At 49.2% G+C, this 18,508-nt stretch overlaps 1 protein-coding gene across 1 annotated transcript in view; it reads right to left on the bottom strand.

Annotated features, from left to right (window-relative positions):
- Window positions 1-18,287, bottom strand: part of NATD1 (N-acetyltransferase domain containing 1) — a 48,642-nt gene extending 30,355 nt beyond the window's left edge. The window contains exon 1 of the mRNA XM_006126620.5: window positions 17,975-18,287. Within this exon, the coding sequence (XP_006126682.1) occupies window positions 17,975-18,071 (97 nt within the window). The 5' untranslated portion in view covers window positions 18,072-18,287. The remainder of the gene's footprint in view (window positions 1-17,974) is intronic.
- Window positions 18,288-18,508: the final 221 nt, after the last annotated feature.

Genomic DNA, 18,508 nt, shown 5'->3' with positions numbered 1-18,508 from the left:
ACCACAGCCACAATCTGTTCTTCACCCAGCCCCATGGATGCTACTAAGGAACTTTTGACCTCCCAGCACAGGACTAGCCAGGAATTTGCCCTCACAGCTGAGGGGTGTTTTATGACTGAGAAAATAATTAGGAACTTCACTAGCATCCTCACCACCCCTTGGAGGCCTCCTGATGTCAGGCTAGGGTGGGGGAGAGAAACGAGAAAAAGGCAAAGCCCGTGGAAAGGCAGCCTGGGAAGTTGCAATTCTGCTGTTATGGAGAATGCACAAACCATTCAGGGAGCCAGAGCCGTTGCTGGGTTCCAGCATCCATCCCCTCCTCTAGCTCAGGAAGGCAGCTCCAGCTGTTACCGCTTTACTGCGGGAGAACTTGGCCGTCTGCAAACCAAGGAGGGGGAGACCAGCTGGAATGCACGTGACAACTCTGAGCCTGCCTTCAGCCAGGGGTCTTGAGAAACTTTGGCACAACAGGCCTGTTGAACTCAGTCAGGAACGGGAGGCTGTCACCATACACGCGCTATCAAGTAGCCACTGCCACGCTCGATAGCGTACAACGTATAGAATACTACCCTACGGCATGCATTCCTATAGAGAGCCGGGCTTGGAGAGGAGCTAATTTAGGAGGCTGAGCAGAGATGAAATGTTAGATTTAAAGGTTACGGGGCACCACCACTCTCCACCCCAGTAGGCTTGGGAGAGTTCGATTTTTCATCAGTAAATGTCAATAGCACTGAACACACATAAACTGACCCTCAAATACTTCCAGGGATAACAACTGAAATCTGCAAAAAGGTGAAGGAAGAAAAATGGTGCTTGTGAATATAAGAATCAGAATCCAGCAACTCAAACTTTTGAATCAAGCTGGTTACAAAAAGGAAGGCAAATGAATAGTAAAAATGGGCATGACCCAGACCATCCCCACCAAACGTGTGCTGCAAAACTGCCTTCCTCTTCTCTCCCTCAGCCCGTGGGGGCACCTAACCCAGAAAGCTTTGGGAGTGGCTCATGTCTACAGGTCTGCAGCCACGCCTTGGAGCCAGCCTTTTCCTTTGCTCCCAGCCTCGGCCCCAGCCTTCTCCTCTCCTCCCTCGGCCCTTAGTTCAGCCAGGAGAGCATGCGCAAAAACAGGCACCCTCCAGCCCTCATCCGGAGCAGGTGAGAGGAGCATACGGAGGGAGAGTCACGGTGGGAGATATAAACACTGGAGAAGAGGGAAACATTCCTCGTGTCTCCCTCCTTTGTGTGAGCAGAGCAGATGACTGTACAGGGCAGGGAGTTTGAGGGGTACAGGAAAGATGCATCAATTCACAGCAAGATGGGCTGCAGGCAGGCCCACGGACAGTAATTCTGGGCCCCATGGAAGAAATTAACAGGCTCCCTGCCCCCTTCTCATGGCCACAACCCCTCCCCACACCCAAAGGAACTCAAAGTGCCCTCCTCTCCTGCCAGAGGAGCCCGGAGCAGCTCTGCCCCCCACCTGCTCAGACGAGCCCCAGGGCAATTGCTCCTGCCTCTCCTCTTCTCCCCTTCCCGGGCCCATCCTGCCTGCTCTGGGGAAAAGCCACAGTCGTCTCTTGAGCCAAGTCTCCACTTGAACCATTCAAGCGCCACTGAGCGAAAGCGTGGCCATGGCACCAGCGCTGGCACAGAGCTCTCCCAGCACCCTATATAAACGACGGGCAAGCTCATTTACACTGGCACTTTACAGAGCTGCAATTTGCTACACTCGGGGGGAGGGGGGTGCTTTTTCACACCCCTGAGTGAAAAAGTTGCAGCACAGCAAAGCAGCAGTGTGGGCACAGCCTTTGTCTGATTCCAAGCCGTGTTTGATACGGCCCAGACAGGTTTTAGGGCCCAGAAACCCTGTCCTGGAACCTGCATGGGGCATATCCAAAGCATCTTTGCATAAAGAGACACTTGCCCAAGAGCAGGCAGCGCTACCACGGCAGTAACTGGGGCCCCCGGGGCCCTGTTAAATCACCAAGGCCCCAGGGCAATTGCCTCCTTCACCTTCCCTGTCAGCCAGCCTGGCTGCAAGAACAACTAGCGTCTGGTGTCGCAAGGAGGAGGGAGAAAAATTGTTCCTCCTGGCCTCTGAGGATAAGACAAGCAGCAATGGGCTTAAACTGCAGCAAGGGAGGTTTAGGTTGGACATTAGGAAAAAGTTCCTAACTGTCAGGGTGGTTAAACACTGGAATAAATTTCCCAGGGAGGTTGTGGAATCTCCATTTGTGAAGATATTTAAGAGTAGGTTAGATAAATGTCTATCAGGGATGTTCTAGACAGTACTGGGTCCTGCCATGAGGGCAGAGTACTGGGTCCTGCCATGAGGGCAGGGGACTGGACCCGATGACCTCTCGAGCTTCCTTCCAGTTCTAGTGATCTATGATTCTTTCTTGTTTTCCAACTCCTAGGGCTCCACATTTCCCTCCCCATCCAGCCCAAACAGAGATGAAGTTATATGGCCAAAAGCTTCCCAGATCTCTCTCACCTCCACTTCAGGCTCTTGTGATTCGCCATCCAGGATTTCCCTGCAGCAGTGACCCTGGTTGAGTAAGAGACTGATTGACATCAGCTGACTTTTCATTGCCATGTTGTAAGGCTTTTCTTATGAGAAACTGAATGGATTGAAACCCCTGGACTTTGGAAATGAGGTGGGTAGCCATTCGACTAGCTGACCAGCTGATAAAGTTGGGGCAGTAAAGTGGTAGCCTTAGTATGCTGTTTAGGACCCGCCAGCGGTGGTCAACTGAGTTTATCATGGATAATGAAGAATCTCTAAATTGTACTTGTACGACCTTCTTGTGTAGATTAGGGATGTTAACTGTCTGTTATTTTACTAGTCAAGTAGTTGATGGAATTTCCATCGACTTCTCGACTAGTCGATAGGCACTTCCGCATTCCTCCTTTGAAATGTACAAGAGCCCCTGCTGGGAAGTTCCACTGACTCCGGGCTGCATGTGTGCCAGTTTTGAAATGTACAAGATTCCCCAGTGGGGGCTCTTGTGCATTTCAAAGCGGAAGTACCAGCATGGAGCCTGGGTCAGCGGGGGACTCAGAGGCCCCCGCTGACCCCGGGCTCCATGCTGCGCTGCTTTTGTAATGCCATATGGAGCCGCTTTGAAGTACTCCCTTGCCCCCCATTTGCTGCCTCTATCTCAGTGTTTCTCAACTAGTGGTACGAGTACTCTTAGGGGACTCGAGAGAAATCTGGGCGGTATGTCAAGACAACTGAAATTTGAAGAAAATTGAACTTCTGTTTTAAGTTTTACAGTTTTATTATTTTTGTTATTTTATTTACAGCTTTATTATTTTTGTACTTTTTACACCCAAACATTTCATCGCTCGCCTAGCTATGATTAAGTTGTTTAAACAAATGTGTTGCAATGGTAGAAAAAAAAATTGTGTGTGAAAACTAGGACACTTATAATTTTTTTTTTTGAGAAAGGGTAGAGGCAGCAAGGGGGGGGGGGGGGGGGTTTGACTAGTCAACTAGTCCTTAACATCTTTAGTGTAGATATGGCTTCAGTGTCTGGTCCCTTCCCAGTTGCTATTTCTTGACAGAGGCTCAGTCTATCGGCAGCAATTTACAAAAAATTCCCATTGGTTCTAATGCTGTGTTAACATGAATGCTGAATCAGTGTTGGCAAGGCAGGATTTTTTTTTTTTTTTTTGCTTAAGACAGGATTCCCCCATTCAAACTTACCATGCAAGTTTCCCAAACACATGTTCCAGCCAGTTACAGACAGTTCCAGAAACTTGCATAGGGCAAAGAGACAATAAAAGTGAAATTAACCAAGCAGGGTGGGGACAAAAGGTGCAGTATCAGCATTTATGTGAAGCTGGATGACTGCATCAAGGATATGAACCCTCTTGCATCAGGGCACAAACAGCTGATGGGGTCAGGAGGCAATTCCTCCACTGTGGGGATCCTTGCTCCTTTGTCTGAAGCACGTTTCATTTCAAGACAAACTAAGAGCACAAAAATTACAGACTTGAAAGTTGCCATTCTTAAGCAAAACAACAGCAAAATCTTTCAAACCAGACTGCAACTGTTGAGCTGGAATTCATATGCAAATTTGACACCATCAGAATGGGTCTGCATACAGATTGGGAATCTCTCTCTCTGATTAGTAATTATCCCCTTTAGGTATCCTCACCTGCTTATCACTGTTGGAAGTGGGCCACATCCACCCCAACTGAATTAGCATTGTTGTAACACTCCCATCTCTGTATCCCTACCATCGGTTTCTTTCACTTCATGCATCTGATGAAGTGAATTGTAACTCACAAAAGTTTCTGCCATAATAAAATTGTTAGTCTTTAAGGTGCCACCGAACTCCTTTTTGTAGAAGCTCAGGGGCGCAGTCTTAACCCTGTGATCTCCAGGAAAAGAGGTGTGTTCTCACCACGTTAGCTAACAAGCGATAACTAGAGCTCAAAATGTGCTTCTGCCATTCAGGCGGCGGCACATAAAAGCGAGCTCTGAGTAGATATAGCATCAGAGCTCCTAAGAGAGGACTTGGTGGCATTGTGAAGCAAGGACTACAAAGGCTACAAGTCAGCCTTGCAGAACAGATGCAGCAAAGAAGTCACCCTGTCCAAGCAGTCCCTGCAGGATGGAAGAAAGCTCAGAGACTGGGCCACCTTCTCTCTGTCAAGCTCCTGGCCCTGCTGCAGCGCAGAGAAAGGGGGAGAAGCGATCTCCATAGCTAATGAATGCAGAACTGGAGTCAGGCAAGCTGAGCAGTGCTTCACCTTTGCAATCAGTCACCGGCAATATTCAGTTACAGTCAGGTAAACCAACACTTGCCACACAAGACAGTCAAGGGCTTTGGCTTCCCACCACAAACCCCAGATGCTAGCAACGTGCCTGCTCAGCCACCCTCAAGGAGCTGTGGTCAGGCATTTAGTGAGTTGAGAACAGCATCGAACTGTGAGTAGAACAGCGAGAACAGTGAGTTGAGCTAAACGATTACAGAAGGGGTGAAAGGCGGGGCAGAGGAGAGGAAGAACGGGTATCTCCGGAATCTGACAAGCAGATGTGACAAACTGTCCTTCACCGACTAGCTATCAGATCAGACAGCTCTGCTCCTTTATGAGTGCTGTTGTTTCGCTATGAAAAAAAAGCATATTTAACAGATCTAGTCTTTGCATCAGGACAGTTTCCTCTTACATTGCTGTCGTGTACTAGTTCCCTGGGAGTTTACTGCTTTGTCAGGTAGCCCTCCCCACAAAAGAATTTCACTGCATGAGAAGAAACACATGCATGCATTTCTCTGCAGGGGAGGTTTCCCCCATCTCGCTCAAATAGCAACTTTATTCTTCCATTCAGAATGACCTTTATTGTAGATTGATAATACCCACACAAGCAAGATCCCTCAGAGACAACATAGCGCCTTTGTGCCCTCTGCAGCAGTTTGTGCCTGAACACAGAATGGCTGCTGAATTCTGCATGAGGGGAGAAGTAGATGAAATGGATAGGTTCCGGATACAGAGCACAAATAGCCACCATCTATCTACAGGCAGTCCCCGACTTACGAGGATCCGACTTATGTCGGATCCGCACTTACAAACGGGGCTTTTCCCGCTGCCTGTGCGGCTTCGCTCCTGTCCCCCTGGTCTGCTGGGGGGTCTAGCGGACCAGGCTTTTGTTGTGGGACGCCTCGGGTAGAGCAGCTGGGGTGCTGCCGGGTTGGTCCTGTGGGAACCTACCGGGCAGCGCCCCAGCTGTTCTGTCCCAGGCTCCAGATTCAGCAGCTGTTGAAACTGATCAGGCTGATTCCAGGAAGCTGGGGGCAGAGCAACTCTGACTCTGGCTTCCTGTAGTCAGCCCCTGGTCAGTTTCAGTGGCAGCAGCTGAATCTGGAGCCAGTTCAGACTTACATACAAATTCAACTTAAGAACAAACCTATAGTCCCTATCTTGTACGTAACCCGGGGACTGCCTGTATACATTTTAGAAATGTGCATCTGCCTGTCTGTTAGTCTGTTTGGTCAAGAATGCCTCCAAAATGATAAGAGCTAGGACCACCAAATTTGGTATGCAGTTTCCTCTTTGGTTGTGCAGGGTTTGATTGTGCCAGGACAATGGAATGTGCCTGGAATGAGACTGTTTCTCCTAAAATTGAAAGGGAGGGGTCTGGCAGGTCGGAGTTAGACTGTGGGATGATCACAGGGGGGCAGCAAGCACCCCAGTGGGAAGTCACTGGCTGGCAACAGTTGACACCCTGGACTTCCCTGAGGAGCACTGGTGGGTGGCCTGCATGGAACCCCTATCTCCAGGCTGAAGCCGGCAGATAGAGTTTGCGGTCCCACCCCCATCCTGGGCTGGACTTGGGTAATGCCGGGTAAGCCTGCTAGTGATTTCATAAATAAACCCTCCAGGATTTCAAAAGGTCTGTTCCTTTCAGGGTATTGGTTTACGGGGGTCACACTGCAATAGGGATGAACGATTCAGATAGGACAGAATAACTTAGAATCGGAACCCTTGAACTTTCACCTAGAAACCAAACGGAAACAGAATCTTTGTGGGGATTCCGCCGAGACGGTTAACTCTGTTGAAGTCATTTTCACATACTGCTCCTTCCCCTTTGCCAGCGCTGCAGGAGATCAGGGATCGGTTACAAACTCTCAGTGTGTTAGCTCTGCAAACAAATGTGACTGAAAAATGAAGCGTGATTCTATTTGGTGCCATCCCAGCTCATCATTACATTGCCCCCAGGCCAGCTGAGAGGTTGAATCTGCGTGCCCTACGTGTGCAAGGTCTACTCTAAGCCTCTCTTACACAGGTATGCCAAAGGAGGAATCTCTCCCTCTCCACAGTAGGGAAAATTAATGGTCCCCCAGGATGGTAAGGTCAAAACAAAGTGCTAAAGCTTGCTACCAAAGCAAATGGTGGCAGATGCCCAGGGGAAGGTCAGAGGGGAATTGAAGGCCATGCTTACGGTATGGGTACTTTGCCATGATAACTATATGCGATGGGGTGTATTCCCACTCTAGCTTTCATAAGCTCTGATGTCTAGTTTGCCGGGGGGGGGGGGGGAGGGAGTTTCATTCCCACTCTGCCCTTTCTCCTGAAGGCCTGCCCTGGCTCCACCTCTTCCTTCCCCCTCTCCACCCCTCCTCAAGTCCTCCACCCACCCTCCACCCTCCCTGAATCCCCTTCCCAAGCCACCAAACAGCTGTTTAATGGCATGGCCGAACAGCTGTGGCGGGTGGGTGTTGAGCACCCGCTATTCCCCGCCCCCCCGCAGATGCTCCAGCCCCAGAGCACCCAAAGAATCAGTGCCTAAGCCAGCCCTGAGAGAGCAGAATTAGACCAGGCAGGTCCAAGCACTCAACTCGGTGGCCATATTGGAAATCCTGGGAAGTGAGCAGGCTCAGGCCTACCCGCTTCTAAAGACTCCTCCCCTAGCTTGCAGGAAGGACCATTGGACCAGGGTTCCAGATGAATATGGGGGACAGAGGAGAATAATGAAAACCAGGATCGGGGTGCAGGGACCCAGAGGGGACACCGAGCAGCGAGTGGACAGTGCCCACTGCTCCTCAAAGCTACCCAGGGAGCCAGTAGACGCTGCCCAAAGAAACTCTGTTGGGACGCGTGAGACCAAGGACTGGAAATAGGCCCCGCCCTCACAGAGCACTCCCTCTTCCTTCTCCTTCTCCTGGTGTGGTCGAGGGCAGCCTTGGCCAGGGCAAGGAGGAGGCTGATGAAGAGGTGGTGAAGTATTGGAATGGGCTGTCTAGGGAGGGGGTGGAATCTCCATCCCTAGAGGTTTTTAAGTCTCAGCTTGACAAAGGCCTGGCTGGGATGATTGAGTTGGGATTGGTCCTGCTTTGGGCAGGGGGCTGGACTCAATGACCTCCTGAGGTCTCTTCCAGCCCTGGGATTCTATGAGGTCTCGTGACTTTGTGGGGCCACGGGTGTGGCGTGCGAAAATAAAGAGGTGTGGAGAAAAGTGCAGCCAGAACCACAGCAGGAGGCTCTGGAGGAGCCAGAACTCCAGTAGGTGGGGAATGAGAAAGATTGAGGCTGTGTGGAAAGCCTTGATCAGAAAGAAGCTCACCTGTGAGGGAAGAGACGGATTTGGTAAAGCTGGGATGCCGGCAATAGTGTAGAGGCAGCAGGAAGCCTGTAGTCTCTCCCCTTGGGGCAAAGGAGAAGGAAGAGTGGAGGGAGATAGGAACCCCCGGGACCTTGCAGGCCTGAGAGAGAGGGGTCTGGCAGGGAGGACTGAGAAACACCGTAGGAAGCGGCCCAGGAGCTTGAGTACAATGGTGGGCGCAGCCGCAGACCGTAATCACTTGCCGCAGTGCCCTGGCTGGAGACCCAGAGTGGAGAGCGGCCTTTGGTTCCCTTGCCAGAGCGGTACTGCTTGCAGCAGTGAGCGAGGAGACTGTCTGGATTGCTCAGGACTGGGAGGGTCAAGACAGCCAGTGTGAGGACTGCTTGAGTGGAAAGACTTTGCAGGACTGCCGGCTGGAAGGGGAATTACAGCGTGATCTGGCTGGAGGGCTGAGACACAAAGCCATGCTGTGACTCTGGGAGGGGTAGGAGAGCTGCAGACAGTGCAAGAGAAGGAAGGGTGAGCTGACCTGCACAGAGCTAATCCCTAGAATCACCCGAAAGAGGCACCACTCCAGCATGAACCTCGTGACACTACACCGGTGTAACCACACTGGCAAAATGCCCCTAGTGTGGATGTAGGTACCCTGGCAATTCTCCCATTATTCTGGTATAGCTTATTCCTGCGCCATCTCCCCCCAAACACTGAAATGAACCATGCCAGCAGCAGTGGTGCCAATGTAACTGCACCCTCACCAGGGCCTTTTTGCTGGCACAGCTGCATCAGTCAGAAATCACAACTCTGTACAACTCGGCTGACACAGCAATGCTAGCAACAGCGTGTAGTGCATCACTGGCCTGAATTTGTGTTATTCAGCCCTTATTCTGCACCTCATCCCTAAAGGTTTGCGCTGCTCCAATAGTAGATTCCTTCCAGAAGGAAGGCCTTATTTACTTAGGCAACATCTCCACTTGCCATGCTGGAGATCGATCTTCTGGTGTTCGATTTAGTGGGTCTAGTTAAGACCTGCTAAATCAAACGCAGAAGACAGCTCCAGTCGGCGCAGTACTCCTTGCAGTCACAAAGAGTGAGGGGAGCTGACAGGAGCATTTGCTCCCATCGTCCTCCCTCTGTGAAGACAGCACCAAGCTTGGCTTAAGGTAAACAAACTCCAGCTGCGTATTTATGTAGTTGAAGTTGCGTCCCTTAAGCCGACCTTCTGGGTGTAGTGTAGACCTGGCCTAAGACTCATCCCCAGTCACCAATATGTTCCAGCATCCTACCCTGTTCCTGGTATAACATGACTTTTGCAAATCATTGCCCTGCTGGTGGGTTTGGTCCCTGGCTCCTCCCTCATGGCCTCTCTTGCACAGCTGCCAACTCATTGGGTGCTCCAACGCTCAAGCATCCACCGACAAAAAACGGGGTGCTCAGCATGTGAAAGGCAAGATGTTTTGTGGGCCCTGGTGCCAGGCCCCTGTGAACCCACCTGTTGCTCCGCCCTGAGCTCCACCCTTTTCCCTCCAAGGTCCTACCTACTGATCCACCCTGAAGCCCCGCCCCAACTCAGTCTCTCTGGTCTGAGGTCCTGCCTGCCGCTCCGTCCCAAGGCCCTCCTCCTGTCTGCTTTCCTCCCCCTGAGGCCCCACCTGCATTCAGCCGCTTCCTCCTGAGGCTCCGCCTACTGCTTGCCAATGTGGGAGGGGTCGGAGAAAAGCACCCACCAGCAAAACAAGTCAGAGCCTGATTTCTCTTGTTTATGGAGACACTAAGCTCTCGGGGGGAGGGGGCAGGGACAGCTTTGCTCTTGTTTCTACAGCGCTTGACCCCACAGCGCTACACCCAGGTGCAAACTTGCAGATGTTCCCTTGCGCACTGACTCCTGCAAGAAATGCAACTCAGAGGATGATATAAAGAGGCTGAAAAGCACCCTCCCACCCCTGGCTTTTTCTGGCTGCGTGGCATGTGAATCACTTATGTGTCAGTAGGTCTAAGGGAGCCTGACCAAGCAAAATGGAATCTAAAGCTTTGTCTCCAAGGAGGGGTGGGGGGAGGTTGCACCATTACATGGCTTTACACACCTCCTCTAAATTCAGTTCCCAGTTTTACAAAACACAACAGATCAAGCCCAGCCCTTCAGAAAATACACTGTGTGTTTAGTAGGTCTAATGCATGGTAGGCAGACTAGCGAGCCGGGTAGTAAGATGAAGGTCTAAAACATAAGGCAATGAAGCACAGGCCCGGTTTGAGGCCTGAGGCCTAGCTAACAATGGACAAACCATGGCTAACATAAAGCAAAGCTAAGCTGTGAGCACACGACAGGCCCTTGCCCACAGAACTTGGCACAAACAGGGCTGAGAGTGCAAAACACTAATTGGTAATAGGCCCAGGTGCAGAATAATAAGGGTACTAGTCATAAGTTAAAATCATATGGTACCACCAGATCATTAAAAAAGACCTTGGTACCCACTCCCCACAGATACAGACCCAGGTTCAGGAAAAGGTCGAACATGACAGCAGATGGATAAAGATGATCTAACCAAACCACAAGGTACAGGGTGATGGGTGGCGTATCTAAATAGCGTCAGAGGGTGATAACCTGATAACGTCAGAGGGTGGCAACCGGACGTCAGTAGTGAGGTGTGATTTGTTTGTACCTGTATATAAGGTAGTGTGCTGGGGGGACGATCTTTGTATGACCTATGGGGCAGTGAAAATTTCCCACTGATTGAGTCATTCCATTGTGGCAAGTACATGTGTGTAGTGGTTCAGTAGAGTCTACTGACAACTGTGATTGTACTTCGCTTAACAATAAACCTAGCCTGGCATCTTTGATTCTTATCTGGTTTGTGGCCTTTGGGGGCTCTCTCAGGGTTTGCTATGGTCATTGGGCCCACATCATTGAGCATGCATGCAAGCAACCTTCTGGTTATCATCATCGACAGAGCCCGAAGACCTGTGAGGACACCACGGCAGTAAATCCATCTAACTACAAGCCGGTTCTACAGATGCTCAACAGCTGCAGCGCTCATTGAATTGTAGGTGCTCAACCCCCCCTTACAATTAGTCTGGAGGTGCAGTCAGTGCCCGTGACTTTACATATATGTGCGCACAGATACGGGCACACACATTTACACAAAGGAGACGATACTTAGCGGCTAACCCGTCCCCACCAAGAGGAGAACACAGCACAGCTGTCCTGGGTCTTAAGATCAGAAGCCCATCCAGCACCACCTGCCCTTCGCCATAAGGTAAATCATGGCTTGTTGAAGTCATCACGGCAGCACCACGGAGATGCCCAGCCGCCGGATCCCTCCCCACATGAACCGCTGTGAATTTTCCAACAGTGGGCAGATGGGAGCAGGCATCCCAGCTTCCTCCTCCTGGCAGAGACCACGGCTGTTCATGGGGGGTAGTGGGTTGGTCCTGTGCCAGAGAGGGGTGGATGGGTGGCAAGGCGGTTCCATTCCACGGAGTAAAGCACGTGCGGTATGATGGAAAGGGGGCTTAAGGTGACTCGTGGCAGCTCCCAGGAAACGGAGCCGACTTATCCATTAAGCACAGTAGGCACAGTCCCTAAGGCCCACAATACTTTTAGGAGCCCACGAAAATGTTTTCATTTCTTTTAAAATCAGAAGAAAAAAAATGAACTTTTAGGGTCGAAGAAAATGTTAATTTTTTTCCTCACATCAGAAAAAAATGAAACTTTTAGGGCCCACGAAAACCTATTACATTTTGCCTAAAACAGAAAAAAAAACATAAAATGTTGAAGTATTTAAAGTTATATCAAAAATAATTAAAATTTTTTTTTTTAATGGAGGAAGGGGCCCACGAAGGCAAAAGTGCCTAGGGCCCACGAAAGTCATAATGCAGCCCTGCCAGGAAGTGTACTGCCCCCGGCGCTCCCTCGTGCACCCTTCCTGTTCCTTTGGGTAGCCCTCCCTGCATCCCCTCCCCTTGCCAGCCCCACTTGTTTATGGCACAGGGTGTCTTGCCACATAGCACTGTCCATTTGGCCCACGGCACCTGGCGACCGGTGCTGCTTCTTGTCAGACCAACATTGACTGGATGGAGGAGACAGCACACAGAATGTAGGGACCCTGGCCATGGCACGGCAGACCCCAGCAGGAGCTGAGAGTGACATCTGCCATTTGGAGCACCAGCAAGTATGTGAGGGGACCATGCACAGGCAATGGGGACTGGGGTGAGACCAAGTACCAACCTCCCCCATGTCCTACTGGGGAGGGCCCTTTTCGCATACACACCCTGATCCACCCGCCCGGGAAAGGCCCCTTTCACACCCTGACTCAAGCTCCAAGTGGCTGCCGTGGAATGAGCTAGGGAAAGGCTCCAAATTGCCTCCCCTTGTCAGTGCCAACTCCTGCTCCCTGTTGCTTGGCCAGACAGGAAACAGCTGGTGCCAGGCGGTTACACTTCTCTTCCCCTCCTCCGGGCCTGCCACAATTTGCCAAATTAGCCCAGAGCCCTGGTTTCCTCAGCCGCAGGGAGGGGGAAGTGGACATTCCCACTTCCGCCTCCACCATGCTGTAGGGAAAATAAGTCACACCACTGGGCCAACGTCACCGTTTCCGAGCAGTCCGTGAAATCAGGGTTTACTCAGGGCTGACGGACAGCTGGCCAAAACGGAGCTTATATGTAACAAATAGAGCGCTTGTCTTGCCAGTTCCTCACCCTTTCCACTTATTCACTACTGCTGCATGAGGCTTTCGTGAGGAGCATGAGGCCACGAAAGGCTAGTCCAATGGGTCAGTCGGTTCCCTACTCTGCTACCAATGTCCTGTGTGGCCTCAGGCAAATCATTTAGCCACATTATGCCTCAGGTCCCTGTCTGTGCAATGAGAACACTCCCTTCCTACACAGAGGCGACGGAAGCTATGTTAAAGATGTGGGAGATGTTCATATCCTAGACTGATCAGACAGAAGGAGTCCTCAACAGGGTGACTTCTGCTGCTTGCGCCCTATTCACTTCAGCATGTTCCATTCCACCACACAGCACTGTGTGCACTCAATGAAACGAAGGGTCGGGCTGACAAGCTGCTGGACCAAATTCGGATCTCAGTTACATTGGCAAAAATCCAGAACAACACTTATAGACTTCACGAGAAAATCTGATTCCTGCTTTGGTAAGCTGGCAACAGCTCCTTAAAAATAGGTGGATGCCATTCCCAGTGACTGGTTTTGTTTTCTGTGCACTAGAATACTCCCCAGTTCTCAGCCCAGATTGGACACTATTCCTAAACTTTGATGGCTGGGGAGTTGAAAGAGCATCATTAAAGCTTTTAGAGGACGTGGCTGCATAAGAGAAAAGCAGAATTAAGAGGAACAAGTTGTTCTAAGAAGCAACTCCATCCATCTGATCTAGGGAGCACTCTACTAAGAGCAAGACCAGATTTCTTAGCAATGATACCACGCAATGGGCAGAAAGACCAAACAGACCACAGCATACCATATAAAGCAGAGACAATGCAACTGCCGCTAAAAAGCACTTACTTAGAAAACAGAGGGGCTTACTTTAAAAAAAAAAAAACACAACAGTTTCCTGTTGAGAATTCACCTCAAGATTAAGTAGTTGGAGAGGACAGCTGTGGTATATTAAAGGACCTCTGTCAGCTTAAAAAGAAAATCACACTGTGAACCGTTTTGTTTGCGTGTGCTACCGTACACCACCTTAGCGGACTAAAATCCAGTTGGCTTCTTACTTTCTGCATTTCCTTCAGATGGGACACACACTCAACCCAGTCTGCTTCCTCATGCTTCAGCATTTGGGATGCAAAGAAGGAAAGGGAATGCCTTAAAATGAAACAGCTGTTTTTATTCAGAATTTTAGAGGCCATATATGGCAAGGAAGATTTTTTTTTGGGGGGGGGGAGGCGAAATGAGGGAAAACTACAAGTTCTCCCCATAGATGATGAATATGCCGCACGTGAGAGAAGGGAAGTTCATGACGAGGCCACACACAGAGAGCAAATGGAATCAATGATAAGCCATGAGCAGCTAGAGATACAGACATGTTCTTAACAGTCATGTCAGTGTTTAAAGACCGCTACTACCATTAGGTGCTTTTGATCTAGCAATGATTCCAGAAGCCCATAGATGGCACAGCATTGCTAGTTGCCTGCATCATGTTGTGTATGACAAGAGCATTATGGGCTGGGTACCTCTTTGAACTCAGTGGAGACCCAACTGTGCTTGCAGGTTTTACTGTATTAGGGAGATATGAAACAAGGGCACTAACGTGCCACCTGGGATTAAGCACAAGAGAAATGGGACAGATGGAAGGTTTCTCACTGCTAGTGATTTACTGGAAACAAGTATCAAGCCTCATTCTGCTGAAGAGAGATGTGTATCCTGTGACTGCGTCCTAGGTTTTGGTTTTTATAAGCCAATGGGGCTAGCTCCAACACAAAAGTAGATCGACTGATAAGGAAGATGGAGCACATTGGAGTGGTTAGATTCATATGGGCTCCCAAACTGGGGGGGGGGGGAGGTGTCTCCCTGGGGGGCATGAAGAAATTCCAGAGGGCGCATGAGGCAACCTAGCCCCCCCCAATCAAGTTTTGCTGCCCTGCTCGGGTTTTTTTTTTTGGCTCAACAAGTTTTTTCGGGGGGGGGCGAGGGGGGAGGGTTTTTTAAAAAATCAGAAAGGGAGGGCGCGATGCTGAACAGTTTGGGAACCACTGGGTTAGAACAAGTTTGTGGTTGTATTCCCATCTCAGCCACATATTCATTATGTGACCTTGAGTGAATCACTTAATTTCTCTGCACCTCCACTTCCCCATCGGTAGGATGGCTACAATAAAACTAAACTGGACCTTTAATCACTCCATTCACCCATGAAGAAGTGGGCTGTGCCCACAAAAGCTCATGATACCAGCTACATATTTTTTAGTCTCTAAGGGTATGTCTACACTGCCACCCTAGTTCGAACTAGAGTGGCTAATGTAGTCATTCGAACTTGCAAATGAAGCCCGTGATTAAAATATCCTGGGCTTCATTTGCATGTTCCCGGGCGCCGTCATTTTTAAATGCCTGGTAGTTCGAACTCCCTTCCCTACTCCTGCAATGAGGAGTAATGGTAGTTCGAATGAGGAGCTTTAATTCGAACTACCTAGCCCGTGCCACGTGTAGCCGCAGGCAGGGAGTTCGAACTACCAGGCATTTAAAAATGGCGGCGCCGGGGAACATGCAAATAAAGCCCAGGATATTTTAATCCCGGGCTTCATTTGCAAGTTCGAATGACTACATTAGCCACCCTAGTTCGAACTAGGGTGGCTACCCTAAAGTGCTGCAAGACTATTGGTTGTTTTTTAAAGTTTTTCCAGTTACAGACTACTCGGCTACCCCCTGAAGCTAAATTTCTATACAGTGTTTTGAGTCATGCAGATGAACGGTGGCACAGTAAGAACTTAGCGGTATTAGGAGTAGCTCATCATGCAACTGCTGAGCGGTTGCATTTTGCAGAGTCAAGTTTTCAAGAGAACTCTGAGCCAGATTCTCACACCCCACACCTACTACTGACCACTGAGGCACTGACAGCCAACACACTGGGCTCTTGAAAACCTGACAACTCATTGACCTCACAGGAGTTAAATCAAGCCCATCCTGAAGTGACTGAAATTAGCATATCTGCTTTACTTTTGAAAAGGTGGTTTTCCATTGTTTGAAGTGTATTCTCCCACCAGTCCCTTTTCCAGTCTCTAAGGCTCCCCATGCCAACAATATGACTGGCAGAGACTTTAATCTGGACTACGCTGATGAGAAATTAACCCCCTAATAACTTTGTGCCCTAACCTCCTTGCTTTTTGCCTGTGTAAACATTTTAAACAATGGCACCACTTTATGACTCTCCATAGCAGTTTCAAGTGAAAACCCTTTCACAATGGCTTTCTCTCCTTCTCTTGAATCTCTATTATCCTAAGCTCAGCCACATTCAGTGTCCTGTCCATCTCACCCACTGCTGAACCTGAAGATGTACTTTGTAATTAGTGGCTTATAAAAACAAACTAAAATAAAACATAGAACCATTCTTGTTGTTTTATTGGGAATGCCTCCTACTGCATGTATAATTTCTGAACCATGCATCCACATTTTTAAGCAATATACCCTGCAATTTCTGTACTGCCGGAAGATAGCCTATTTTCTCCAATGTGGCTCTCAACTAAAAACAAAACAAACAAACCAGCCCTTAGGATCTTTGTATGTTTGGAGCTAACTGTTAAAACGGTTGTTGAGAAAAAAAATTGCCTGACAACAGGAGATATTGTTGGGTGCTTATTTCTCCTCCTTACAGTTAAGTAAATGTAGGAAGAGGGATAGCTACAAGGATCCACATTAGAACCAGATCTGTGTGGCACTGTTAACTGTAATAGGCCCGGAACCTACAAACACACTCATAAGTACTTTGCCTGATTTCAGTAGAATGTCTTTTGTGTCACAGGATTGGGCTTATAACAGATTGGATTCAGCCCCCCACCCTTCTTGTGCAAAGAGCTTGCTCCACGTGTGCTGCACTTGCAGGATTGGGGTCTTGAAGACGACTTGAAATATATTTAGCTACATCAAGCTTTAATTGCTAGTTTCTGAATGTTGTATGTCAGTTTGTGGCTTCCAAGGCCCTAATCCTGCAAATCCTTACCCAATATTTAACCCTGACTTTTGCCAGTAGTCCAGCTGAAATCAATGAGACTGCTCAAAGTAGCTAAGCATATGTTTTACAGAATTAGGGCCTAACAGTTTTCTTCCTCACCTTGCAACTTTAGGGGTCAAGCTAGAATTTTTGTTTTTTTAAATGTGCAACCTGGCTTCTTAACACTTGTTATGTGCAATTCTCGGAGTGCACTAAAGTCAGAGAAGTCACACTCCAAGAAGTTAAGTCTGCACTTAAAATGTTAATTTTGACAGGCGCTTACAAAACATCTCCCCTGCCCTGAGAATTGCATGCTATGGATAACTTCTCACACCCCAAGGTAATTTATAGAAAGTCCATAAGCCTTTCCCACACCAACAACCAAACAGAAGGTAAACCAACAACCTGCCATTTGCTCCTTTTAGTTTGAAGCACAAGATGTTAGTCTTTAAAGTGCTAGATAGTTTTTCCTTTTGTTTTAGCAAGATCAGACTAACACGGCTACCTCTCTAATAAGATTCAGGGCTAGTTAGTTATGGCAGATAGTGAGGGCAGTTTAAAAACTTTTTTTATGTGATTAGCTGATATGGAGGGAAGGCTAGGTGAGCAAGGCAGTTTACAGAAAAGGGAAGAAGTGGACAATATCAATCTCGGGCTTGTTTATAAATAGTGACAAGGTGGGTGAGAGAATATCTTTTATTGGCCCAACTTCGGTTGGCAGAAAAGACACACTTTGGAGTCTTCCACAGCTCTTGCTCAGGTCAGAAAAGGAAACCAGCCCTGCAAACTACAAATGTGTATGAACAGACCTTACACAGACAGGTGTTCTGCCAACCTGAGAGGAACAAACACAGCAGCAGTTTCTCAGAAAGTAACAAAAGCAGGCTAGAGGAATGAAAGGGCTTCCGTGCCCAAATGTCTGCCCACGGGAACAGACTGAGGCATGTTGCTTGGACTTTTCCCTCCCCTATATGGTCTTCAGTGGGTCTTTGTTAACACCAAAACTAATCTGTTGCGTAACCACCCTCGGTGTTGCAGTACAATAATGTAGAAAAAGGGAAAGAACGAGAATTGCCTGGCTCGGAGAGGAAAGCCAGTCCCTGGTTTAGCTAGAGGGCACTCTTCTCCTCACCAGCCTCTCTGCTCTACTTGCAAACAAAAGATAGAAAACCCGTGGGGTGGGGGCGAGGGTGGAGGACAGCGAGAGAAAGGGAAGAAAGAAAAGTGAGAGCCCATGGTCAGCCGGCCCGGGATCTTACCATTCAGCCGCACTGTGAATTGTCTCCTCTTGCGGTCGTGTTCCACCTGGATGGGGCAGTTCTGCTCCAGGATACTGAGCTGGGCTGCATGAGCCATGTTGCGGGGTGGGCTGTTGCTGGGAATGTGGGGTTTCTTTTGGTGGTCACGTCTACAGGGGGACAGAGAGAGGTATTGAATGGCTAGGGCTAGACTAGACCCTCCTCTCCCCACTCGGCAGGGGGGAAGGCACACAACGGGGGCGGCCGGCGGGGAGAGACATGATAAGCGCCTGCTGAAAACTGACACACAGCAGCAGCAACAAAAAAAAAAAAAAAAAAAAGGCCAGGAAATCAGCTGTGAACTCACGTGCTGACCCCCCAGCCAATGCCCGAGCAGCCTTTTTGTTTTGATACATTCCATTCGACTCTTAAAGGGACCCTGCTCCTGGAAACCCACCCCCATTCCCACACCTTGTCCTCTCTCCTTCCTCCTATGTAGAAGTAAGTCCTCTGGCGGGATGGGAAAGAATTAGGATGTCTTACCAAAGGAGCAAA

The sequence above is a fragment of the Pelodiscus sinensis genome, chromosome 15 (assembly GCF_052426305.1).
Source record: "Pelodiscus sinensis isolate ZL-2025 chromosome 15, ASM5242630v1, whole genome shotgun sequence".
NCBI classification, from domain to species: Eukaryota; Metazoa; Chordata; order Testudines; family Trionychidae; genus Pelodiscus; species Pelodiscus sinensis.
The sequence above is the reverse complement of the archived record's forward strand: the minus strand, read 5'-3'. Positions and strand labels throughout refer to the sequence as shown.